Source organism: Pangasianodon hypophthalmus, chromosome 10 (genome assembly GCF_027358585.1).
Source record: "Pangasianodon hypophthalmus isolate fPanHyp1 chromosome 10, fPanHyp1.pri, whole genome shotgun sequence".
Taxonomy (NCBI): Eukaryota; Metazoa; Chordata; class Actinopteri; order Siluriformes; family Pangasiidae; genus Pangasianodon; species Pangasianodon hypophthalmus.
In genome coordinates, this window is record NC_069719.1 from 25,521,458 (window position 1) to 25,548,659 (window position 27,202).

At 37.1% G+C, this 27,202-nt stretch overlaps 1 protein-coding gene across 2 annotated transcripts in view; it reads left to right on the top strand.

Annotated features, from left to right (window-relative positions):
* The first annotated feature begins 109 nt into the window (after positions 1-109).
* Positions 110-27,202, top strand: part of gpr137c (G protein-coupled receptor 137c) — a 31,453-nt gene continuing 4,360 nt past the window's right edge. The window contains exons 1-6 of one of the 2 annotated variants that reach the window (XM_026926876.3): positions 110-923; positions 22,430-22,479; positions 23,857-24,091; positions 24,555-24,704; positions 26,549-26,674; positions 26,896-27,020. In XM_026926876.3, coding sequence (XP_026782677.1) covers positions 543-923; positions 22,430-22,479; positions 23,857-24,091; positions 24,555-24,704; positions 26,549-26,674; positions 26,896-27,020 — 1,067 coding nt within the window. In that variant the 5' untranslated portion in view covers positions 110-542. The remainder of the gene's footprint in view (positions 924-22,429; positions 22,480-23,856; positions 24,092-24,554; positions 24,705-26,548; positions 26,675-26,895; positions 27,021-27,202) is intronic. The other variant, XM_026926877.3, reaches the window with a different exon arrangement.

The window sequence follows — 27,202 nt, forward strand, 5'->3', positions numbered from 1 at the left end:
CATTTTGGTTCTAAACACAGGAGATTTACAGTTGCGTTCGGATCCAAAATGGCGTTACAGAATAATCAGTTTCCTAGCATCGCTAAGAAGGCGGGGCACAAACAGGCGCACTCTACTATCTGATTGGACAAGAGGTGGGGGTTTAGCTGGAGCGTGCCACAGCTGATTGGACGAGGGGCGTGTCCTAAACTGCAGTATACCCCAGCTGATTGCGCTCCTCTCTGGATCTTTTTTTTTTCAGCTGGAGTTGTTTTTTTTGCACTGAGCTCCTTTTTTTCCTTCACTACATGTTTTTTTTGTTTGTTTGCCTCACCTTGCCCGTTTTTAATCCCTCAACTATGGTTGTATGACCGATCTTTTTTAAACAACTAGGTTCCGCTGGTTGTTAGTTATCTAGTTTTATGTGCAACTTTGTCCTGACGTTTGTCATTATCCAATCCGATCTATGAAAAAGTTTGTGGATATTTTTATGATCGTGTTGGAATTAAGAGACACCAGGGCGTCTTAAGTCAGGCCGACTTGTTGTTGCTGAATTTGTCGACATGCTGTCACTTGAGAATCAGCTCCGACGGCTTGGTGCTCTGACGGCTGAGGATGAGGGGGAGGATGATGATGATGAAGGCGCCGTGTTGGACCTGGCGCTCACGGCTGTGCACACGCTCCTGTACTCGCTGCTCTTCTTCTTCATCTACTCGCAGCTCTGGCTCATCCTGCACTACGGCCACAAGCGCCTCAGCTACCGGAGTGTGTTCCTCTTCCTGTGCCTGCTCTGGTCGGCCCTCAGGACCACTCTCTTCTCCTTCTACTTCAACAACATGGCCCAGGCGAGCCAGCTGCAGCCGCTGCCCTTCTGGCTCTTCTACTGCTTCCCCGTGTGCCTGCAGTTCTGCACCCTCTGCCTCCTCAACCTCTACTTCGCACAGGTCAGCCAAGTCCTGATACATCTACACGTCCTAACACTGGGCTTGCACAGCCAACAGATGCACACTGCAAACATCCAGTGCAAAAAACACATGCACAAACACAATACAATTATTATTATTATTATTATTATTAGTAGTAGTAGTAGAAGTAGTAGTTGTAGTGGGAGGAGGGGTATTATTATTATTAGTAGTAGGAGGAGGAGTATTAGTAGTTGGAGTAGGAGTATTATTAATAGTAAAATTAATTTTAGTAGTAGGAGTATTAGTAGTTAGAGTAATATTAGTAGTAAAATTAATAGCTGGAGTAGGATTGGAGTATTATTATAATTATTATTAGCAGCATTAGGAGTATTAATAATAGTAGTAGCAGTGTTAGTAGTTGGAGTAGGAGTATTAGTAGTAGTAAAATTAATTTTAGTAGTAGGAGTATTAGTAGTTGGAGTAGGAGTAATATTAGTAGTAAAATTAATAGCTGGAGTAGGATTGGAGTATTATTATTATTAGTAGCAGTATTAGGAGTAGCAGTATTAGTAGTTGGAGTAGGAGTAATATTAGTAGGAGTAGTAGCAGTGTTAGTAGTTGGAGTAGGAGTATTATTAGTAGGAGTATTAGTAGTTGGAGTAGGAGTATTATTAGTAGTACAATTAGTAGTTGGAGTAGGATTGGAGTATTATCATTATTAGTAGCAGTATTAGTAGTTGGAGTAGGAGTAATATTAGTAGGAGTATTAATAATAGTAGTAGGAGTATTAGTAGTAGTAAAGTTAATAGTTGGAGTAGGATTGGAGTATTATTAGTAGTAGGAGTATTAGTAGTAGTATTTGTAATTGGAGTATTATTAGTAGTAAAATTAATAGCTGGAGTAGGATTGGAGTATTATTAGTAGTAGGAGTATTAGTAGTAGGAGTATTAGTAGTAGTATTTGTAATTGGAGTATTATTAGTAGTAAAATTAATAGCTGGAGTAGGATTGGAGTATTATTAGTAGTAGCAGTATTAGTAGTAGGGGTAGGAGTATTATTAGTAGTAATGTTAGTAGATGAAGTAGGGTTGGAGTATCATTATTAGTAGCAGTAATAGCATTAGTAGTTGGAGTAGGAGTATGTGTGTTATTAGTAGTAGTTGGATTAGGAGTATTAGTAGGAGTAGTAGTAGTATTAGTAGTAGTAGTAGTATTAACAGGAGTATTAGTAGTAGTAGTAGTATTAATAGGAGTAGGAGTATTAGTAGGAGTAGGAGTATTAGTTGGAGTAGTAGTATTAATAGGAGTATTAGTAGTAGTAGTAGTATTAATAGGAGTAGGAGTATTAGTAGGAGTATTAGTAGTAGTAGTAGTATTAATAGGAGTAGTAGTAGTAGTATTAATAGGAGTAGGAGTATTATTAGTACTACCTCACAGGACATTTAAACTGGCACCTTTACACTTTCTTGCACATTTGCACAGCAAGTACATTGTTTACAGAGTTTGTTTACAGATTTTGTCTATAGAGACTCCCTCTTTCCTTAAAAGATTTTAATTAGATTATTGCTTTTTCCCCACGGTGCTTCATTACTTTATTTTATTTTATTGTATTTATGTTATCTGTAAATGTTTGTTTTTACTGCTACTGTAACACTGCAATTTCCCTCGGGATCAGGAAAGTATCTATCTATCTATCTATCTATCTATCTATCTATCTATCTATCTATCTATCTATCTATCTATCTGTCTGTCTAGCTCTCTGAACTTACTAAACTTTTTTTTTTTTTTTTTTTGCTCTTTGCATTTGCATCACAACATGGCATGCCTTTATAGGAAAATAATCAACACCATTACTGTTACCATCCCAGAGTTGAGTATTTTCTTATAACATCATGAACCAAAGTGTTTTATTGCTTTTCCACTACAGAAATTTGCTAACGATTACAAATATTTTTAGTTATTAAAGAACAGCACATCATACCTACATCCTTTTTATCCATTTATAGTTACATTTAATGTTGTGGAACACCCATGAAACCTAGTTAGTTCCTGTTATCACTTAGCAGCTATAAACAGTCGTTCCTTTTTCTCTCTCTTCAAGTTAATGAGAGCAAACCGCAGCTTGTCGTGTTGTAGAGAAACCGGGAAGCGCAAAGTCCTGAAGATTTTCCCATGTCGGAAAACTTTACCTCTGACTGTTCCAAAGTGCTGACACTGGAGACTCCTTCCATAAATGGAAAAGAAACATCTCCTCACAGAAAACTTCATCATATAAATAATTATGCTTTTTTTTTAAAATTATTATTCATTTACTTGGAGCGTCCATCATACAAGTCACTGTGTAAGTCGTTACTATAGAAACGTATTATATAGATAACTATAGATAATATATTAGAACGAGTGCTTTAATATAAACCTGGGATTTGCCTTACAGGTGCAACTACCATCAGAGCTGCTGGTATAGATATAATTAATCAACACCAACACTCAATTCTTTAAAAATTACCATGGTATAAGAGGAATAAAAGACTTCAGGACATGCTGTTATAGGAAAATAATCAACTTCAGGGTGGTAACAGTAACTCCACATTGCCTCAGGATGGATCCCACCATCCCATCATTGATTATCTTCCTATAACCGCACAACCCAAGTGTTTTATTTTATTACTCCATAGGAAATACGGTAGATGATGAGTCAGACATTCCCTGAACTCTTCATCTTGTCAGACCCAGAAAGAGAAATTTGAACTATGCTAATTTTTTTGCTCTCAAAGCAAAAAAAAAAAAAAAAAATAGAAGCCTTTATTTGTCACATATACATTACGGCACAATGAAATTCTTTTCTTCGTACATCCCAGCTTGTTAGGAAGCTGGGGTCAGAGCACAGGGTCAGCCATGATACAGCTCCCCTGGAGCAGAGAGGGTTAAGAGCCTTGGTCAAGGGCCCAACAGTGGCAGCTTGGCGGTTCTCGAACCCCAGACCTTCTTATCAGTAATTCAGAGCCTTAACCTTAATGTTGAGCAACCGTTGCCAAACTAAGTACATTGGTTTCCAATGTGTCACACACTATTGAGTCAGCTTTCGGAAATTCCCACACTGGTAATTATAACTTCTTAGAGAAAGAAAGAAAGAAACAAGCAAACAAAAACACCACGCATTATTGCTATTTATTAGTCGGAAACTTCCCGTTATTCTGAACACATTAACAGCATGAGCGTATCCATGCTATGAGTAGTATCCATGGCAACTCATCATCAGCATATCCATGCTAGGAGTATTATCCATGGCAACTGATTATCAGCGTATCCATGCTAGGAGTATTATCCATGGCAACTGATTATCATCGTATCCACGCTAGGAGTATTATCCATGGCAACTGATTATCATCGTATCCACGCTAGGAGTAGTATCCATGGCAACTGATCATCAGCGTATCCATGCTATGAGTAGTATCCATGGCAACTGATTATCAGCGTATCCATGCTATGAGTATTATCCATGGCAACTGATCATCAGCATATCCATGCTAGGAGTATTATCCATGGCAACTGATTATCAGCGTATCCATGCTAGGAGTATTATCCATGGCAACTGATTATTATCCATGGCAACTGATTATTATCCATGGCAACTGATTATCAGCGTATCCATGCTAGGAGTATTATCCATGGCAACTGATCCATGGCAACTGATTATCAGCGTATCCATGCTAGGAGTATTATCCATGACAACTGATCATCAGCGTGTCCATGCTATGAGTAGTATCCATGGCAACTGATTATCAGCGTATCCATGCTATGAGTATTATCCATGGCAACTGATCATCAGCGTATCCATGCTAGGAGTATTATCCATGGCAACTGATCATCAGCGTATCCATGCTAGGAGTATTATCCATGGCAACTGATTATCAGCGTATCCATGCTAGGAGTATTATCCATGGCAACTGATTATCAGCGTATCCATGCTAGGAGTATTATCCATGGCAACTGATCATCAGCGTATCCATGCTAGGAGTATTATCCATGGCAACTGATTATTATCCATGGCAACTGATTATCAGCGTATCCATGCTAGGAGTATTATCCATGGCAACTGATCATCAGCGTATCCATGCTAGGAGTATTATCCATGGCAATTGATCCATGGCAAGTGATTATCAGCGTATCCATGCTAGGAGTATTATCCATGACAACTGGTTATCAGCATATCCATGCTATGAGTAGTATCCATGGCAACTGATTAACAGCAAACACCTACAAGCACTGCACTTGTCTCTTATGGCTAAAGTGTGAAATTGTGTGATTTAACTGACCATCGCTACCAATAAACCTAGCAAAGCCAGATATATAGCAAATATCCAATGCAACAAAACTTATACAATGTTGGATTCATAGGCCGGGCTCCAACTTTGAAATTTGATCTCTACAAGGCTGTTACTCATTCAAGGAGAGGGACGAAGGACCATTAGTGCATGCACTGGTCCTCCCCCCCACCGGCCCCCGACATTTCCCTTGAACATAATAGGTGCTAAACGAAAGCCTGGGCTCATCAGTCCTTTTGCAAAAACATCTGGACTCACATCATTAAACTACTGAATTATTTCGAGCAGGGGTAAACTTTTGAGGCCAGAGACAAACTGTTAAATAAATCCCATGGATCTAACTCGTCTCATTATTCTAGCTATTTATCGGAGAGCTTTTTTATTCTTTAAGCTTGCACCGATTTGAGCACATTAGGTTTATTTTATATGCTACTTTTGGATTTTTGGATTAAAGTTTGGATTAAACTCGTTGAATGCAAGGGGCTAGTCAGACTATACCAGTAATAAATATAATAACTCTGATAATAGCAGGTTGTTATTTGCAAGGCTGTAACTAAATAAAGAAAATCACAGACTCTGTTTTGATAAACCACTGATTTAGAAAAGCAGACAGGTTTCTCCATGACTCTATTTTGTTGTAAATCTATTGTACTCTGACATTTAGCCAAGACCAAAGACCTGATCTGTGCATTTCTCATTGATTCTTATTATGATTGCTACAGCTATTAGTATCTGTTGAGCATGAATACCTTTTGCTATACAAAGAATATAAAAAGAAAAACAGCTACACATAGTGTTCTCCAACTTGCTAACAACATGGAGGATTTTAAACCCACTTTCCGCATGAGGTGGACGATTATATTTTTTGCTTTGCTTCAACACTGAACACCTCGCAAAGCCAAAATTACATGTTGAAAGAGTTCCTTTTTTCTGTTATTAATCAGTAAGCAGTTACACAGTATCTAATCCCTTATCCTAAGATTAAAACAGTAGTGACTTCTTTAGACAAACTCAACATTTTTTTTAATCTGAGTGTAAATTTAAAAAAAAAAAAAAACCTCCTAGACCTATCCATGGCTCCATTTTGTTAGACAACACAGAAAGCCACAGAACACACATTAATGGCGTTTGCGCTCGCAGTTTTGCAGTGCACTTCATGTTTTCATGTTGATTCGTTTAGCAAAGGCAGTATGACTTCCAAAAGAAAAAAAGAACAAAGATCAGTGCATTTCTAAACGATTTCCTGTAGTTTTAGTGCTTATTATTGAACAAAGCCTCAAGCACAAGACAAAAAAAAAATTCTGCACAATATATTTTTTGTGACTCATAATCATAGTGTTGGTTTTGTAATGAGATAAAGAAGCCTGCAACATGCAAATTATATGATGTGCAAATGTTTAATTAACATTTTGCTCTCACACAGGGTCCAATGCTTAATACGTTCTCTGGCATTTGTATGTATTGTGAAATATCATGAGTTCATCAGTATACCTTCGTTCCAAGCTTCTTTGCACAAATCAGATCAGATTTTTTTTATTGCTTAGATCAGATGTATCCATCTTGAAGGTTCACGTTTGTAACTGAACATTTGAGTTCCCCTGTGCCGCTTAGGTTAAAGGTTCATTTCCCAGATATCAAATAAATTAATTTCCTCATTATTCCACTGAATAGTCAGTGCTATTGCTGTTGCTGTGCTGCATAAATGTGTATAAAGAGCCACATGTATTCCATTCCATTCTCATTCATGTCACATGGCCATTTATCGGATATGTACGGAGTCCAGTTTAGGACTACGTACAAATTTGGCTCAAGTCTGAGTAGAAAAAACAGATCTGGGTCACAATAAAGCAGAAAATTGGATTTGTTTTAGTTCAACCTGGTAGTGTGAACATATATATATATATATTACGGGTGTAACAATACATCGATATGGATCGATGCATCTATTAAATCTCTAACGATACAATACATCGATGCCACACGTAAAATATCGATATGCGGTACCTTTATTTTGACACTTTTTCTTTTTTTTTTTTTTTTTTTATTGAAGTAATTTTTTTTTCTACAACTAGAGTACCTCAGTGATTTGCACTATTGCACCTTGTGGCACAAAAGACTGGAAGACTTTGACTGTTGCCATCATAAGCTTGATTGATTTCATGTGACTTCATTTTTCCCCCCATTATTTATTTTTCTTTATTTAAAAAAATAATAATAATGTGTAATTTTTTTTTTGTTAGTTTGTTGTTGTAAATGTCCCAATTGGGATAGAGAATGTGCAATTTTCAAAGAGTTTAATTAAATGTTCATGTTATATATTTTGGTTGCATTTGTGAGTTATTAAAAATGTAACTGCTTGTGTAAACTAGGCACATAATATTGAAATATCGATAAATTAATCGAATCGAAACGTATCGCAGAAATTTTTGAGGTATCGGCAAATATTGTATCGCTGGCGGAGAAAATCGATATAGTATCGTATCGTGATGAACTATCCGATTTACACCCCTTATATATATATACATATATATATATATATATATATATATATATATATATATATATCAGGTCCTATAATGATTACAACATGTAGCAGTAAAATTGCCACATGGTTTTTTTTTTTTGTACATATTATGCAACAATAATTATAAGCAAACTATTACCCCTTAATCATAACCAGGAAAATATGATGTGAAATCTCCACTCTAAATCTGTGCATGGCTGTAATTGATGCCTCATGTGTATTTTAGTTAACAGAGACGTCCATCCTCACTCTGAACACGTCTTAACATTGGGACATTTTGTTAGTTCTGCAGAAGATGAGCCATATATGGATTACCAATAAGTCTCAGAGATTTTGGAGTGTGATTTTTGTAGTTATTATGAAGGCTAAAAGTAATTTGGTGACTACCAGCAGTGATTACATTACATAGTAGCTTTTGTACACATTAAAATCACAAAGGAAAAAAACACAATAAAGCCCTTGACCTTCAATAAGGGATAAAAACACAACATGACACGCTATTATAGGAAAATAATCAACAACGTTACTGTTGCGTCCCTGAAAGTGTTTCATTTCTCCTTTTTTGCACATGATTATAATTAGTTATTAAAGAATGACATACTTTTTTTTATCCATTTATAGTTACATTTAACGTTGTGGAACATCCACGAAACAAGGTAGTTCCTGTTATGACTTAGCAGCTATAAACGGTTGTTCTTTTTCCTCTCTTCAAGTTAATAAGGCAAAAATGCAGCTTAATGTGTTATAGAGAAACTGGAAAGCGCAAAGTCCTGAAGACTTTCCCATGTCAGAAAAGTTTACCTCTGACTGTTCCAAAGTGCTGACACTGGAGACTCCTTCCATAAATGGAAAAGAAACATCTCACAGAAAACGTTTACTTTCATTTACTTGGAGCGTCCATCATACAAGTCACTGTGTAAGTCGTTACTATAGAAACGTATTGTATAGATAACTATAGATAATATATTAGAATGAGTGCATTAATATAAACCTGGGATTTGCCTTGCAGGTGCAACTACCATCAGAGCTGCTGGTATAGATATAATTAATCAAATAATTAATTCTCAATAAATAATTCATGTGGAGCGTTCGTCATGTAAGTCGTGGTGTATGTTGTTACTACGATAGAAATGATAACGTATTAGAACAAGCTAATATAAACTTGCGGAACTACCTTCAGAGCTGCTTGTGTGGACAATTAATCAACATCTGACAAACCTGAATCAAGAACTGAATCTAATATAGGTGGAAATTAAAGGGGTGGAAAATGAGCTGTCTGAAATACTACATATTGCAAAATCAGATAACTTTCGCTTGTGATCTTTTCTTAGTTTGTGACCTCTTTTGCAGCCCAGATATCAGTAAAGACTTGCTTATTTAGCATTCTGGTGCCACGCAGTCAGCATATGGGACAGTGGCCGAGTGAAACCTGACTGACTGGCTCTGGACTGCTGTAGCGATCTTTACAGCCTTTGTGTGAATCTATAATGCGTATTGTATCCTCTCAGAGTTCCGACTTGTTAGCACCAACAGCAAAAAAGGCAGTATTTTTATTTTAGTGTCTGTTTGGGCACCTAGCGAAAAACACTTGGTTTTTAAAGCTGCAGGCAGTGCAGCAGCCGATGCAGGAGCATTACGTCATTGTGTTGTTGCAGGCTTGAAAAAAAAGTGTGTGTGTGTGTGTGTGTGTGTGTGTGTGTGTGTGTGTGTGTGTGGTGCTCAGACAAAAACACCATCCGCTCCTATTCTGAAATAAACCTGGACCAGTGAGTGCACAAGAGCAGACTGTGTATCAGAATAGCAAATAAAACCTGCACAAATCAGCATTTCGTCTTGCCTTTGAAACCTGGAGGAATTTTTCTTGTCTTGTTCGGCTTGTAGGTGCTTCTTCTGATCCCAAAAACCAACAAGGGTTGTAATTATGTAGGCGAATATACATTGCTGAAATATAATTAGCTGTTTATTAGGTAGGAATCTTAGGAAAATAGTAATTGCAATGTAGAGATGCACAGGATTTTTTCTGAAAACACCATTGATTCAAAGTGTAAACAGGAGAAACGGTGCTGTTCATTAAATGCCACAGATATTTGGCAGACTCAATATTAAGGCAGGACACAACAGTGAAAATTCTTTTTGGTTGCCGTAATCTGTAACATGTTGTCTGTTAAACTGTACAAATAAGATGCCAACATTGAACAGAAGTATGTTTATTTCACAGTATCTGAAACTTAGCTCTACTTCTTGTTTCATAGATGTTCCACAACATTAAATGTAACTATAAATGGCTAAAAAGTGTATGTGTTATTCACTTTATAATTTATCATTCTTTAAAAAATAAATGAATAATACTTGGCAAATTGCTTAATCCTCACAGTGCTGTTTAATTCTTGATTCAGAGCAATTCATTTTCTAAAACAGCAGCTCTGACAGTATTTCTAGCTGTATCCTAAATGATTATATAAATGATAAATGGTTTATATTAATACACTCATTGTAATACGTTAGCATTTCCATAGTAACAGCTCAACAGCTCGGACGGTCCGCACAAACATAGACTAACAATAAATGGATATTTTAAAAAAAATATATATATATATATATAATTGTTGATATGGTGAAGTTTTCTATTAGATGTTTATTTATAATTTATGGAAGGAGTCTCCAGTGTCAGAGGACTTTTCTGGCTTCCGGTTTCTGGGTAACATGACAAGCTGTGAAGCTGTGTTGGTTTTTTTTGGTGTTTTTTTTTTTTTGTCTTATTAACTTCAAGAGACAGAAAATAGTGAGCGAAAAAAGATACGTTTATAGCTGCTATAACATAAGTGATAACAGGAACTAACTTGTTTCGTGGATGTTTCATAACATATAAACTATAACTATAAACTGCTGTAACTGTAACTATAAACTGCTAAAAAAAAAAAAAAAAAGCATGCTCTGTTATTTATTAGTAAATTAAAATTTGTAATTATTGGCATCACACTACATTGTTGATGATTATTTTCGTAAAACATCATACCCCATTGTGTTATATTATTAATTACTTAACAACTCTTCTACAATGTATTAGACAACATGTTGTTTTCCGAACAGGACCGAGTTTTTCTCAGTGAAAAATTCAAAGAGCAAAATCTGCCCAAAAATAAATAAATAAATAAATATGTATATATATATATATATTTTTTTTTTCATTAAAGGTGACTGTGGTGTGTTTTGATGTTTACCAGGACAAAAGTGCTATTAATTCAGCCACCTGAGGATTCGTTTAGCCAGCTGAAGAGTCACATCGCCCACACACAGCTGTAAATGTGTTCTGTTAGAACATGCTGAAATATTGTTTTCATATCCCCAGTCCTACCTGCACGCTGACGTTGTCACTAGCTGCGCGTGCGATCTCTGCCGAGAGCGTGTTGCTGCATAGACAGGAAGGACGTGCATGAGACAGAAACATCTGCTTCTCCCTGTCAAGAGGAATATGATGCCGTATCTGTGCTGAGCCGTGCTGATTAACTGTTATACAGTATCTCATTAGTCTATATTTTACACCATATTGTTGTGAATGCCTTAAAATATCCCTGTGATTCATTAAGGAGAATGTTGTCTAAGCATAGGGAGTATTTTTCTGGCTTTGTTTGCACTTATGACGTAAGTTTCCTTCCATTTTAAATTTACTCCACTAAAACCCAATAGAAAAACAATTCACTGAAGGGGAAAGGACGTGAAAGATGCACACTTGCTTCTGATAGTGGTTCCTTTTTATCTAACTTTTACTTTTAGTATTCGCAAAAACCTCGTTCTTGTGAGCCAGTAGAAATCCATTGGGCGGGATTGTGGTCTTGGTAAAACAAAATGGCGGAGCTGCCAATTACCACACCATTGTCTTGATATTTTGTTTGATTAATTGGTTGATTTGGCTGATATTTTTCTTTTACATCTGTATTAAAAGTATAAAGACTAATTGTTGTACTGTACTGATGCTCAGATTTACAAATGTTTGCACCTCTGTATCATAAACTGAGCTTAAAGTTTAGACAGTTATCACAATATAAAAAAAGTCAATATTACATGATAACGAAATCTTATGATGTTGTTATTTCGAGTCTAATATTCTTACATTTAGCATGTAAAAGCTACACTTAATTGTTACTATACTGATTATAATATTTAGAGTTTTTTTTTTCCCAGAAAAAGTGCTGAGTGTTATGTCTTGTGCTGATATGAAAAAAAAAAGCAGCTCATGCGATTCCCACGCTGTAACCATAAGAACAATCTTGCCAGACCTAGCTAGTATCAGCTAACTAACTAGACAGTCTTGCGCTCTACATTAAATATCAGTAATAAAGGTTGGTGTAACACTTGTGATGAGGAGGTTGTTTGACTTTGCTCTAGCACTGGAGGCAGAAACGCAAGAGACGAGGGGCTGCTTGTGCGACTTCACTGCATGCAGCCAAAGTTAAACCGGAACGTCTGATTGCGTACCAGCGAACGTCCCGAAAATAGACAAATTGTTGTTTTTAATCAGATTGCAAAATTGGATTTTTTAAAAAAAATTCAACATATAGTTGAATTCACTCGTATATTCACTCATTGGCACCCCATCCTCCACTGTTTTTCTCGATTCCCCCTCAACTTGACACCTGATTGGTCAGGAAGTTTACTTGACGCTTTTCTGTAAAGTTTAACGTTTTTAATTTTGGGAACACCATTGTGACCGAAACTATTTTAATCAGCAGTTGTAATTGAACCACATAATCATGATTGGCATTCTAACTGTAAACACACAACCCTTCATGCTTCTCAAATTAGAATAATTTCCCTCAACTCGCTCTGAGGCTTTTTCATGGAGTTGCGATGTTGTGTTAGATGTGTAGTTAATGTGTAACTAGGTCACTGGTTCTTTGGCAAAAGTTGCCTGGTGTTGCAGATTTGCTTGACTAATAAAGAGGAGAATTAGGTAATGAGGTCAGTTGATGAGACTTACAAAGGAAAAGCAGAGTTTAGCCCATTAAAGTGTTGAGGATTTAGTGTGCAACCATTACACACCTTGTTTAACTAAAGCGAGTGATGCTTGTGTGGTGGTAAATTATATCAGTCAGTGTTACCAGAATTGCAGTTGCTATCAGTCTAAAAAATGTGGTTTTGCCTGGGAAGCTAGTCTCTAGATCTCGGTCTGTATTTGATATACACAAAAAGTTTCATTTGGTATGTAGCTATGTAGACATACCTTGATACTGTAACTAGGGTGCAAATGCTACGTTAACGTATACTTGTTTGTTTCTGCACTTAAATAGCTAACTAGCTTGCTGTATATTACATTACATTAGCTACTACTTTTAAGTTTAGTCAGTTAGGTTTTTTTGAACAACCGAAACATAGGACTGGGCAACACACTCGAGCTTTAACTTGTGCTGGGCTGATAAATTCATGATTTCTCCACCTCTACGTAATATTGGCTTATTATTAACTAGAATTTTGTACTATTCAATATTTTCTCTAATAAAAATACACTTGCGTGACCTACAGAAGTAAAACAGAGAACCAAGAAGTGCCCAACAAATATCTGGTCAATCAGAGAAAACGAATGCAAATACGTTGTAAGAGATACAGGACCTAGCATAAATATTCACCCCCTTCAACTTTTCTGCATTTTGTAGTGTTTCAAATTGGAATTGAAATGGACTTACCTGGACTTTTTAACCATTTGATTTGCACAGTATGTCTAACATTTGAATTTATAACATTTTTATTTTGAGGTTAATTAAATAAGTTTCAAGTCTTGCTACAGATTCTCAATCAGATTAGGGTCTGGGCTTTGAATAACACATTCAGGTTCTTTGATTTAAACCACTACGATGTAGTTGTGGCAGTATGTTTAGGGTTGTTGTCCTGTTGGAGGGTGAACCTTGGGTCCAGTCTCAAGTCTGTTGCAGACTGGAACAGGTTTTCTTCGAGGGTTGTCCCATATTTGGCTCCAGTCATTTTTCCCCTGTCCTTGCTGATGAAAAGCAACGCAAAAACATGATGCTACCACCACCATGCTTCGCTGTGGAAATGGTGTTCTCATGGTGATGAGCAGTGTTGGGTTTTCACCAAATTGTAGCACTTTGTTACAGGTCTCATCAGACCAGAGAATCTTTTTCCAAATGTTTGCTGAGACTCCAAATGAGAGTTCATGTGTTTTTTTTTCTTGCCAATCTTCATTAAAGCCCGTCTTTATAGAGTGCCAAGGTAATGTTTGTCCTGTGAAGAGCTTTTCCCATCTGAGTTAATAATCGTTACTCATTACTCTATCTGTCTGACCTCGACCTTCACACCGTGTCCGACATTTTCATATGACTCTGTGACAGTTGAGTTCTTTACTCTGGATTGATGTATTGATTTTTGATCACTCTCAAGACTTGTGTGTGTGTGCTAAGTGAATGGAGCTCCTCTCTGACAAAAAAGACAGTCATTAGGATTTTAAAGCCTGAGCAAGAGGATGTTGCACGTGTGTACACACAGTCAGGCAGGCTATCATGTTCAAACAGAAGTAAAACTGGAAGAGAGCCGAGGTTAAATCCTCTTAGCCTCTCAGTCTCGTGATTCAGGCTTTGCAGAGGCTCCTGGTAACAGGATTGTGTTATTTCTTCACTGATAACTGAGGAGGCAAACAGGAAATAATGAGCTGGATCCTGTAAACATGTCAGATGGTGCGTGTTTGTAGGGGGGTATTAGGAGGAAGGGAGCATTGGGCATGAACTACAGGCCAAAAGACATTTTCTCAGTTGATTTTGATTATGTTTTGGATCATTTTGTAGGTGATTTGTAAAATAGAGATTCATTCAAAAGCCATAAGTTTGCAAACTTCTCCACTAAAATGTTAATTTTTAATAGCAATATGGATTGTAATCATTCTGACATGTGAACCTGTGATTCACTATAAGTAGCAGATATAGTACACGCTAATAACATGCTAGTGAGACTGAGATAGAGAGAGAGAATAAGAGAGAAAGACACACACATACTGTGTGTGTGTGTGTGTGTGTGTGTGTGAGAGAGAGAGAGAGAGAAAGACACACACATACTGTGTGTGTGTGTGTGTGTGTGTGTGTGTGTGTGTGTGAGAGAGAGAGAGAGAGAGAGAGAGAGAGAGAGAGAAAGACATACGAATACCCAGCCTGCAAGTTGTTTACTTTGTTTGGTCACTCAGGGAAAAAAAGAAAAGAAAGAGGGAGAATGGAGTGCTGGGCTGAGCAGACTGAGAGCAGCAGAATCTCACACTGCTGTGTAACATTGCGTTGTGTGTTAATGTGTGTTATGTTTGTCATGTGTTCCCAGGCACCACTGCTTCTCTCTCTCTTCCTCTTCCTTGTCGTCATGTTATAGAGTGCGTATAATGCTGTATTTTTGGATCACAAGACGCTGTGAGCTTAAACTGTCCCTCTTCCGTTTTCCTACAGTGGCTATGTTTAAATGAATCCGAATGAAGTAATTCTGATTACAGACTCCAAATAAAGTTTTTATATTAGATGTAACCTAACAGATGTAATAGATGTAACCCAATATGAATAGATGTTATAGATGTATAACATCCAGAATGAACAGATAATGTGTTCTAAACAGATACAGATACAAACAGGACAAACACTATGCACTGTTTTTTTTTTTTTTTTTTTTTTGTTTTTTTTTAGAAAGCTTGTTGGGAAGGTTCTTGAGGCATCTGGTTGAGTATAGAAGCATGCATTAGGATGCAAAAAAAAAGGTTTTAACTTTCAATCTGTTGTGAACAAACAGATATGATATGATATGATATGATATGAGGTTTGTGGGACAAACAGAGCCCACGTTCATTAACATGACCACACAGCATTCTTTCATTCATCCTTAGTAACTGCCTGATCAGAGTCATGGTTCAAATTAGGTTACTAGTTTGTTTATATTTTTGGAAATACACTATATGGCAAGGGTTTGTGGATATCACACTGATATGTTGGCCTTCCCCAAACTGCTGCCACAAAATTAGAAGCACAGAATTGTATTGGATGTCTTTGTATGCTGTAGGATTACAATTTTGCTTCACTGTAACAAAGGAGCTCAAACCTTTTCCATCATAACAATGCCGCTGTGTACAAAGCGAGGTCCGTGAAGACACGGCTTGCCTAGGTTGGTGTGCCTGTTCAGTGCCTGACCTCACTAGGGCTGAATGGGCAAATCCTCATAGCCACGCTCCAAAATCTAGTGGAAAGCCTTCCCAGAAGAGTGGAGGTTATTATAACAGCAAAGGAATGGGATGTTCAACAAGCACATAATGATGTGATGGTCAGGTGTCTACAAACTTTTGGCCATATAGTGTACAACCAACTAAATTTATTAGAAAAATATCATATCCAGGTACGAACAAAAATAATAACTGTGTGAGCAGAATTTTAAAAAAAAATTGTCCCATCTCTAAATGAGGCCAATTATGAACTGGAGTGATGTAGCTGAGGCTGAGGATCTGTCAGAGACAGACTTCACACACCATTCTGATGGTTCAGGGAGTGTGTTCAGCTTTTTTAAGTTGTGTTTAAATTGAGTTTAAAATGATTTCCCTCTCAGCAAGAAGGCATCCAAATGTCATTATTGAACGGGCAGAGAGAGGAAGAGTTTGGAACTGGAATAAAGTTACTCAGCATTTGATATTAGCCCTGACATTCAGGAGCAAGTAATTGCACACATTATCCAACATTAAAGCAGATAACTCGACTTCTAATGTCTTTTTTTTTTTCATGTGTATGTTCTGCATCCTTGTTGAATGCCTGTTGAATATCAAACACTGAGCCACTCTGCTGAGGTTAATTCACATGAATCATGCTAACATCTGTAACATGAACTGTGTTTTCTCACAGGAGTTTTTTTTATCAGGAGCCCATCATGTCTCAAATGCACATGCACAGTGAGATTCCGATAGTGGAAGTAATCCTCCACAAAGGTTTACACAATTATTCTTCGTATATTTCACAGATTATTAAAAAGACTACCCACTTTGTTTTTAATTGGAAAGAAATTTCACTCAGATTGGCCTTAATTGGTTTCCTCTATAGCAGCTGAGGTGTAAAAATGAATGTTTTTATTGATTGAGCTATGAAACCAAATGAGAAATATTCAGCTGTATTAAACAGGGCATTCTGATGGGCTGTAGAGCATTTTTTTTTTTTAATGAATTACTGACTCACTGACTGACTGACTCACTGACACATTGACTGACTCACTGACCGACTCACTGACCAACTCAGTCACTCACTGACTGACTGACCAACTCAGTGTCTGTCTGACTTACTGATTGACTCACTGACCAATACATTGACTAACTAACTCACTGACTGATTCACTGACCAACTCACTGACTATCTGACACACTGACTGTCTCACTGGCTCATTGACTGACTCACTGACCAATACGTTGACTGACTGACTCACTGACTGATTCACTGACCAACTCACTGACTGACTGACACACTGACTGAAACAGTGACTAACTCACTCACTGACTGACACACTGACTGAAACTCTGACTAACTCACTCACTGACTGAAACTCTGACTAACTCACTCACTGACTGACACACTGACTGAAACACTGACTAACTCACTGACCAATACATTAACTGTCTGAGTCAATGACCAACTCACTGACTGTCTGACACACTGACTGTCTCACTGGCTCACTGACTGACTCACTGACTGACTCACTGACCAGTACATTGAATGACTGACTCACTGACCAATACATTGACTGACTGACTCACTGACTGATTCACTGACCAACTCACTGACTGACTGACACACTGACTGAAACACTGACTAACTCACTTACTGACTGAAACACTGACTAACTCACTGACCAATACATTAACTGTCTGAGTCAATGACCAACTCACTGACTGTCTGACACACTGACTGTCTCACTGGCTCACTGACTGACTCACTGACCAGTACATTGACTGACTCACTCACTGACTAATACACTGACTGACTGACTCACTGACTCACAGACCGACTCACTGATCAACTCACTGACTCTCTCTCTCTCTCTCTCTCTCTCTCTCTCTCTCTCTCTCTCCACTCTGCTCACAATTCTGTGTTAATTCCTCTTCCTGGCATAAACTCTGAATCTCGTGCTTTGGCTGAGTTTTTATGGCCAACTGAGGCTCACATTCAGCAGCGGGCCAGTGTGCTGACCTTATTTCTGTGTGTGTGTGTGCGTGTGTGTGTGTGTGTGTGTGTGTGATTGGAGAGCTAAAGCTCTCACTCAGTGAAAGTAGAATGCTCAGGGGAACCTAGTCTCTCTTAGGAAGACTGAGCCTTCTGTACACTTTTACTGTTTATTTTGGGACGGTTTCTGTTTTTGCATGGACAAAAAGAAATGGAGGCTAGGTCGAGCTGTAGCAACAACATGTGATATATGTTTGCGTGATACTACCTCATTTTATCTTGTCTGGGGAAAAAAAAAACATTGGCATGAGATGCACTTATAACACAAGCTAAAACATGATCTCACAGGTTTTCTTTCCAACTTTTCCATCTATTAGCGATCCAAAACAAATCCAGAAATTAAAAACAAGTAAGTCAAGCCATTCAAGTAGGACAAAAGTAATGGCACTCTGTAAAAGAATCAAGAGTGTTTCGTGTTTGTCCAGGATAGCCGACATGCTACCGAGATTTAGCACATGAGGCGCTTAGGAGACACTTTTTCACAGTTTAGTCATCATTTTGTCATTTTAGCCTTTTAGGCAGTTTTGTGAGCATCAATACCAAAAAATACGAACCAGCTGTGCCATGAATTTGCTTGGTAGGTTTATGAGCTCCACATATGCATTGACTTATGTCATCTGCAGTATGCATCATGGGTTTTGTATCATGTGATTTGTATAACATGCTGACTACAGCTAAATATGGTATAAGACGTGGAGAGACGTGGAAATTAGTGTTTTGCTACATGTTTTCCTGTAACTGTTTTCCATTCCTGTGCTTCACATTGTCTAAAAATAACAATGCGGTTTATAATTCGGAAAATAAGTAAATCCATATCACAATATCTACAATCAGATCCAGAATTATTGGCACACTTGGTAAAGATGAGTGAGCTGAAGTGGAGATTGCACAAGAAAAGAAATAGGACCCTGGAGAACATGGAGAAATTGTGTATTGAGGAGTGCTCTCAGATCCCTTCGTGTCATTATTACAGCATTATATAAGAAGAGGATGCACAAAGCACTAAATGCAATGGTGCCCATTATTGTGAAATGATAACTGTTTTGTTAAAAATGTATTTTTTACTTAGAATGCAGTTAATGTATTCTTGTAACGATTAAGTTAATTAAACACGAACGCATTTTTAACCCACCTTTGTCCATGTTTATATCATTGTATTGTTTATCCCTAGTGTTAATCCCTAGTGTTAATAAAAGCTTTAATAAATAAAAGTTTCACTATTGGGCACCAACTGGCAGGAAGACGTGGTACTTCCCTCATCAGTGTTACTTACGCTACAGAATCAGCGCCTATGACAGCATTTACAGCATTTCACATCCCTAAAGTGCAGTCTTATAGAAACACCCTAGTTCTGTAGCAGAAACAGGTTGTGAAAAAAAAGTCTCATTTCTCCATTTATTTTTGGCCAAAGATTAACCACATGCAAATGAGAATATTCTCAATTTTGTTGCATTACACGTTTTTTTAAAACCACTGATTAAATGCGGTATGTTTATGATGAAGCAAAGAGGGAAAATTCATTCTGCAAAGTTGCACTTCAGATTTCAGAAATTGTTTATTATATTTTATATCACTGTTTAAACCAGGAATTCAGGTCAAAGCTAATTACCAGGTTTAGTAGGTATGTATAAGCAAAGTGTACTGGAGTCAAACTGAAAATTCTTTTGTGTGTTTTTTTTTTTTTTTTTTTTTTTACCATTTTGACCAACATTTTCATGTTGAGACCTCAAATAAATCATCCTACAGTTTGACATCAATTTGATATTAAGCATATCAGATCAATTGTAAGGTCTATAACAGAATATATATCTATTTCTATATCAATTATATCAATGCGCTTATTCTAATAGGGGTGTAATGATGCATCGCAAAATGTGAATATGTGCATTGTAGAAATTTTCAGTTCACATCATGGAAATTAGAATTCTATTAATTGTGCATCTCATGCAGTTACATTGATTGAACACCAGAGGTCCCAATCTGGGCAACCCATAGAGTTGAAATATATAGAGCGTACGCTGGTCACATGATCACATTCTTTTATGGACCATTACCGGAAGTCATGTGCATTTGTAAAGTGACTGATAGCTCCGGATCACAACAACAGTGCATTATGGGTTATATGGATACACAACCACGTTATAACGTTAGAAAGAGCTCTTCAGTAGCAACACCAGCTGCGAGCTATGGTGCGACAGTTGGACATTTTAGCTGACTTAATTATAAATTTATAAATTAATTTTTTTTAATTAACTTTTTTTAGTTTTAAAATATCGAATATTGTTTACAACACTAAACCTCTGTTTATAGCCGTTTTTTTTATTTATTTAGTTTTATACAGACAAAAATGCCCAAATACATGTTTTGCATTGTTTATGATTCAGAAGTTTTAAAAAAGCAGTATTTTCAGTCATAATTTTTCTTCATTATAATTCAAAATTTAAAAATATTCGAATCGTATCTAATCGTGACCGGCGTGAATCGTTACACCCGTGCATTCTAATAAGTTATCGTTTCCATAGCAACAGCTATAATCCTATATCCTATCCTTATAAGCCTAATAATAAATGGATTCTTATGTATTATTATTTTTTTTTTTTGAAAATGCTGTCTATAAGCTTTCTTCACAGGAAAGTCTGTGTTTTAAGGATTCTCAGTAACATGACAAAGCTGCATTTTTATTAAAATTTATTAAAAAATAGAAAATAGAGAGGCTGGTGAAGGAACAGCTGTTTATAGCTGCTATAATGATGTTTAAATCATAACAGGAAGTAACTTGTTTCATGGCCGAACATTATGTGTAATTATAAAATAATCACCTTTGGGGCGTAACAGTAACTTTGCGCTATCACACAACCCCATCGTATATATGTCATCATTTTTTTTTTACTTATAACACCCACTTCATGTTCTTCAGGACAACTCATCTAGAAAAAGAAGGTGTTTAATATCATTCCCTTCTTGGACTTTTGAATTGACAACTAAACCTGTTTAGAAATAGTTATAAAATACAAAATAACGTATATCACTTGTAATATTAACGTTAACCTAATGCAGAACACGTGCAGCCTATTGGGCCGAGTATTTATACTGGATTTGTCCTACTGTAATTTCATTTAACTGGATCATGCCTGAAAATATTTGTTGATTTTAAAAAAATGTGACAGTGTCCAGATTTGTCTGTGTCTGAATAACTTTGCTGTGTGTGGAAATTTTAGGCAGAAGGCTTTAAATAAATCTCTCAGTGCCGGATTTATGCAAGATCTCCCGTAGCTAAAACATTACAGTCTTTATTAGCAGATAGAGGAATGGGTTCAAGATGAGTTCATTGCACCATGCTAGTGAACCAACACCTTGGCAGCACTGTAGGAGCCTCAGCAAAGAAAGACCGAGGCAGGAAAAACCAAGGCATTTGTTAGCTTTTGAGCAGTTCTTTAACAATCAAGCTGTAAAAAAAATAGCTGTTTGTACAGACAGGCAGTACAGACATTTCTGTTTGAACAGGTCTGCAGATAACAATCCTGTTTGTAGACCAGACGGTTATCAGGGTTTTTACAATATCATGATGTTGATAAACAGTTTAAAGACAATCAAACTTTATTGATCTTAATGACTTTTTTTTTTATTTGTTGTGTTACCCAACAGTACCGCATTAGCTATTTTGAAAGTAAACTATTTAAACTTTAGCTATAGACAAAAATATATTGCTACATGTATTATATAAGGAATAAAACACTTGAAGGAGTGCTGTTGTAGGAAAATAATCAACAACAGGGTGTTGTGTTGAGGCCTGGCATAAAGCGTGGTTAATATTACCACCACAATTAAAGTTGTTTAATTTCCTATCACTCTTATACTTCAGCGTTAATGATTTTTTATTTATTAAAGAATGAGACACTGTATTTTTTTATCTGTTTCTAGTTACATTTAATGTTGTGAAACGTCCATGAGACAAGTTAGTTCCTGTTATCACTTACATTATAGCAGCTATAAACAGTCGTTCCCTCATCAGTTTGTCTCTTCTCCCCTCTCTGGAAGTTTATGTTACCAAGAACCCCCGTCTTGAAGACTTTCCTGAATCAGAAAACGTAAAGGAACCATTTTATCTGCTAGAAAGCGCTGACACTGGACTAAAAACGCCACATAAAGATCTCCTCTTCAATTATCAACAATTACACACATTTATTAATCCATGTACAGTATGTGGAGCGTCTGCCATACAAGTCCCTGTGTAAGTTGTTACTATAGAAATGATAATGTATTAGAACTAGCGCATTGATGTAAACCTGTGAGTTGCCTTGCAGAAATGTTTTAGAAAATGAATCAACACCTTCTGACCAATCAGTGTTTTCATTGGTCGCAAACTCAAAACGCTGTTCTTGGCCTTAAAGAACCCAAATAAACCTTCACTCAGCATTGGCTAGCATCATCATGTTAATCCAGTCCTCCTCTCTCTTTCTTCCAACAGATCATGTGTAAAGCCAAAGCGAAATATTCCCCAGAACTCAGCAAATACAAGTAAGTACTACACTTAAAATGACCTGGCTGACTTACGAAAGCTTCATAAACAAGTCGCAGTGGCCTTTGTCTTATGTTAGTCCCAGTGAAGGATGAATGACATTGTTTTGTATTGAATTATTAATAATTGTTGATCACGGAGTGAGATAATGACTACGAAACAAATAGTGCAGTCTAACAAATTAGAAAATGAAACAAAAACAGATGGTTGATACAGACGGAGAGCACACCACGAGACTGTAGACTGACTGGCGCCTGGATAGAAACTAACAAATAGACCAATTAGGTGTATAAGTATAGCTATGAAGTTTCACCTTCATTTGAATTTGATTTTCCTGTCATGATAAGTAAGTTAATGATATTGCAAGAATGCAGTTGGAACAAAAATAATGCTTGTTTTAAAATATTTTCACCTTTGACAGCACTTTTAATAGATATTAATATAAATATTATTAAAAGAATCTTGTCAAGATCTTATTCTCAAATCATGATGATAACCATCCACCATGATTTTCGACCTTGAATATCTTCAACCTTCATCTTAAAGGACACCTGAAAGGATAGTTGCTTTATATCTCAGGCATGCTAGTGTCAGGAAACATCACTACAAAATGTCTGTGCTTGGTTGGTTGGTTGGTTGGTTGGTTGGTTGCAGGTGTCAATCAAGTGTTTTCTTCCTGTAAACACAGAAAGTTCTTGACCATGTATATTAGGGAAAAATAGTGGCTTGACTCTTCAGGATTGCAAATCCTATCTAGGCAGCCTTCTACTTACTGGTACTCCGGGGTGTCAACTCCTTGAATTAGTCTTCAAAATGACAGCCAATCAGATTCAAGTCCATTTGCTTTGGCTCACTACTACTAGATAAATAAATCACTTCTTTTCTGAGATACTTGCAAAGTCAGACAAGGGAAGAGGGGATAGTGATGATACAGGCGACTCCAGAATTATTGACAGATGCTGAAAGTGAGTAAGGGTTAAGGTAGTCATTGTTTTTGTACACTTTTCTGGCCACAACCTTCAGATTGTCCAGACTTCTATCAAAAGACAAGATAATAAACATAGCTAGCTAGAAAGAAGGTACACATGCTGCTTTGACAGATTACATTATTTGGTTAATTTTAATATTAGGACCAAGTGTTGACAATAAGAATATTGTAAGTTGTATTTGTATTGAAAACTGTTATATCATAAAGCTGACTATTGATGCATGACTAGTCAGCAAATGTGCAGAAGCATTGTGGTAAAATTAAGCGCAAAATTTGATTTGTATCTTTCCTTAACAGAGATTCTATAGATTGTGTTAGCAGTATCATTGGTGTATGCTGTGCACTGATGAAGGAGTATAAGTTGTTTTATGACCCTGTCTCTGCACAGGACGCCCCTGAAGTTGGTCTTCTTGTTCCTCAGCGTTTTCTTCCTGGTGGTGAATGTTACATGCTCTCTGATGGTGCTGACCCAGAAAAACATGGAAGCTAGCAATGCAAAACACATAGTTCTGGCTCGCGTGCTGATCAACGACAGCCTCTTTGTGCTGTGCGCAATTTCACTCGCCACCTGCATCTGTAAACTAGCCAAGATGTCCTCTGCAAACGTTTATCTGGAGTCGAAGGTAAGATGATGGGAAAGGGAATATGAAACAAATTTCCTCTCGTCAGGGTGCTAATATAAGTATTAGCATGACAGAACTGTTAGCTCCAGATTATATTCATGAAAATAACTAATGTATTGAATTCCTGGGATAAAATACTACTGAATATACTCAGAATTATCCTGTAATAGTGAGCTGTTTTAATTTTGGTGTCCGTCCTGGAGCTACGAGAAGGTAGCTAGCAAGTAAGATGAGAATATAGCTAACAATTTCGCATAGTTCAGCACTAAGGTAAGCACAATGGCCTAAAGTATGAGTTTCAAATTTATTTGCATATTTACTTTTTAATATATGTATAAAGACATACTTTGGTTTGTACCTAACTGTTTATGTACAAATGATGTTACTGAAGAGAATTCCAAAGACATATACACACCATAAACATATTAGCTGCTTGACTAAGTAGTGCATTTTTCTGCTTCAGGGGACATCAGTGTGTCAGGCCACAGCCACCGGAGCAGCTGTTGTCCTGCTCTACACATCGAGAGCGTGTTATAATCTTGCCGTAGTGGCCGTATCTCCCAAAGACCGGGCCACTCCGTTCAGCTACGGCTGGTACAGCTTCTCCGACCAGGTACCGTCTCCAGCAGTTTCTTCTCTTACTGAGCAAAACCTATTTCTACTGGGCAGATCCTTCTGCTGTTTAAGCAGAAACACTTCATAAACCGCACAGATTGTGGCTGCTCTGCCCCTGCCTTTGATAACAAGATTTATTGTGACCGTGACCAGTATAAAGCAGTTTCTGAAGACAAATACAATAAATATTCATCATTTTAGGAATATGAACAAGAGACAACCAAAAGCAGCTGGGCTAAAGCAAACCCAAACACTAGCAAGGAGTGTAAATAGTTCCCAGACTACATAACTGATTTACTAGCACTGATCAAGGTAATTTATTCAAGGTTGTATTGTTAAGTATATTTTAAAATCTCTTCATCTTAATGATGATTAATATGAGAAATGCTGATGGAAAAGAGCACCCAAAGCCTTTCTCATGCTCATCAGTCATCCTGATGGCTGGTTTGCATGTAAAATAAGACATAGAGGGAATGGAAAAGCCAATACCAGCATATTTTTCTTAACACTTAACCCAAAAATCCCAGAAAATTGCCCGTAGGTGTGAATGAAGGTGTGAATGTGTGTTGGCGTTTCCCAACACATAGGTGATACTTGGGCAGGCTGCCTAGTTATATATTTGGGCATGCCTTCCCAAATATATTTTATCGAATTAAAAATGAAAATGGCATCTTGTTTTGTTAGATGCCGTGTTTCCAAATTGGCAGTGACATTAAGGGAGAGAGAGAAAGTGAGAGAGAGAGATCGAGGGAGTTAACTGTAGACAGAGCAGTTAAATATAGTCAGTTTAGAAGTTTTTTTCTTCTTTTCCAAATGGCAAGGCTAAAATTTGGTGTTGTCCTGATCGGTTTGGCTGAAATATTCCAGACTAGCCTGCAGTTCATGGTCCAGACAGTGGAGAGTGGAGGTTATGGTGGCCACGTCATACTTTTCTCAGAACCCTTGAGTGCCTGTCAGTTTGCATAATCGTCAATAATGTGTCCTTTTTTTTTGTTTTTGTCTCATCTGTTTCAGTCATTCCAGTCTCAAAGTATTTTGTTCTGTTTAAAAACATATTTCGGGTTTTTCACAAGTCACAAAAAAAGCAGTAATTATGCATCTCCATAGAAATGTTTCCCAGCCATCCCAAAAGCATTACCATCCTCAGATGTCAGGCAAAAACACCAAACATTCTTCACAGAATAAATAACTAGGTCACTTCCTAGGTGTATACAGTATATCTGTATTAAAAGCACAGTATTTCTTGAAATGCAGTTCTACGATGTCTATAAGTGGTGTCCAAATTTACAAAAACGAGGATGCCTACTGAATATTTTCCTATTCCAGTAAGTTACAGAGATGATCTCTGTTTCAGACCTTTATTCAAAATAATCAGTGAACCAGAAGTAGTAATTTATCAAGCAGATTGTGAGGCACAGAAGATAATATGGAGATAATGAAACCCCTGAAAAAAGGCCTAGAAAGATTTTTAAATATATATATATATTAATTTATGTATTGATACTAATTTCTTGGCTTGTGTGCATCCAAAAATGTTAGCCATGCCTCAGAGTTGTCTAGTATTTCTAAGCCAAGGCTATGATTCACTTTGGAATACTTTTGGTATTATAATACATACAGTATGCAATGTGAAATATACTGTAACATTGGAACTGCAACACTTATTTACAACACTGATTTACCTTTTGTTTGAAAAGTTAATGATATTGTAGATATTTTAATCCTAACTTGCAGTATTATTTTATTTAATATTTTCTTATGTTTAGTGTTTTGTGTTATTTTGTGTCATTTATAGTAGAACCATGTAGTCTCTGATTGATGTGTGTGTTTGTGTGTGTGCAGGCTGATGTAGAGAAGATAAGCGGGAAGGCCTACATGGTGTTTGGGATTGTCCTGTTTTTCTGGGAGTTTGTCCCCACCACCCTCCTCGTGGTGTTTTTCAGAGTTCAGCGGCCCAATCAGAACCTGGTGAGACGTCTAGTTCCTGTCATTCTGACCCTAACTGACCCTTTATTGTGCTGCCCGGTGTTTCCTCCATGATGAATCACACCAATCCGCTGCTTTAGGCTCCACAGGAGAGCGTTAGTCCTGTCAGACAGAATTAATGAGTCACATCAGTCTTGAGTCAGTCAAGAGGAAAAATCCACTGAGACGCACTATTGAACAGATGTTTGTGTTTGTTTTCTCAGGCACCAGGCGGCATGATCCACAGCCACAGTTTCAACTCCAGGGCGTATTTCTTTGACAATCCAAGGCGCTATGATAGTGATGATGACCTCTCCAGAAGCGTCAGCTCCAGGGGTGAAAGGGGAAGGTTTGTGTGCACACAGTGATTGTAGAAAACATGAAATGATAAATGAGCAACATTCATTCATCTGCCTGCTAGGTTCTTTACAAAGTAGCAGATGACCGGTCATTTTCTATGTAGCCTATGTGCACGGCACAATTCTTTTTTATTTTTTTTTTAAATCTTGTTAAAAAGTAACTGAACTTAGC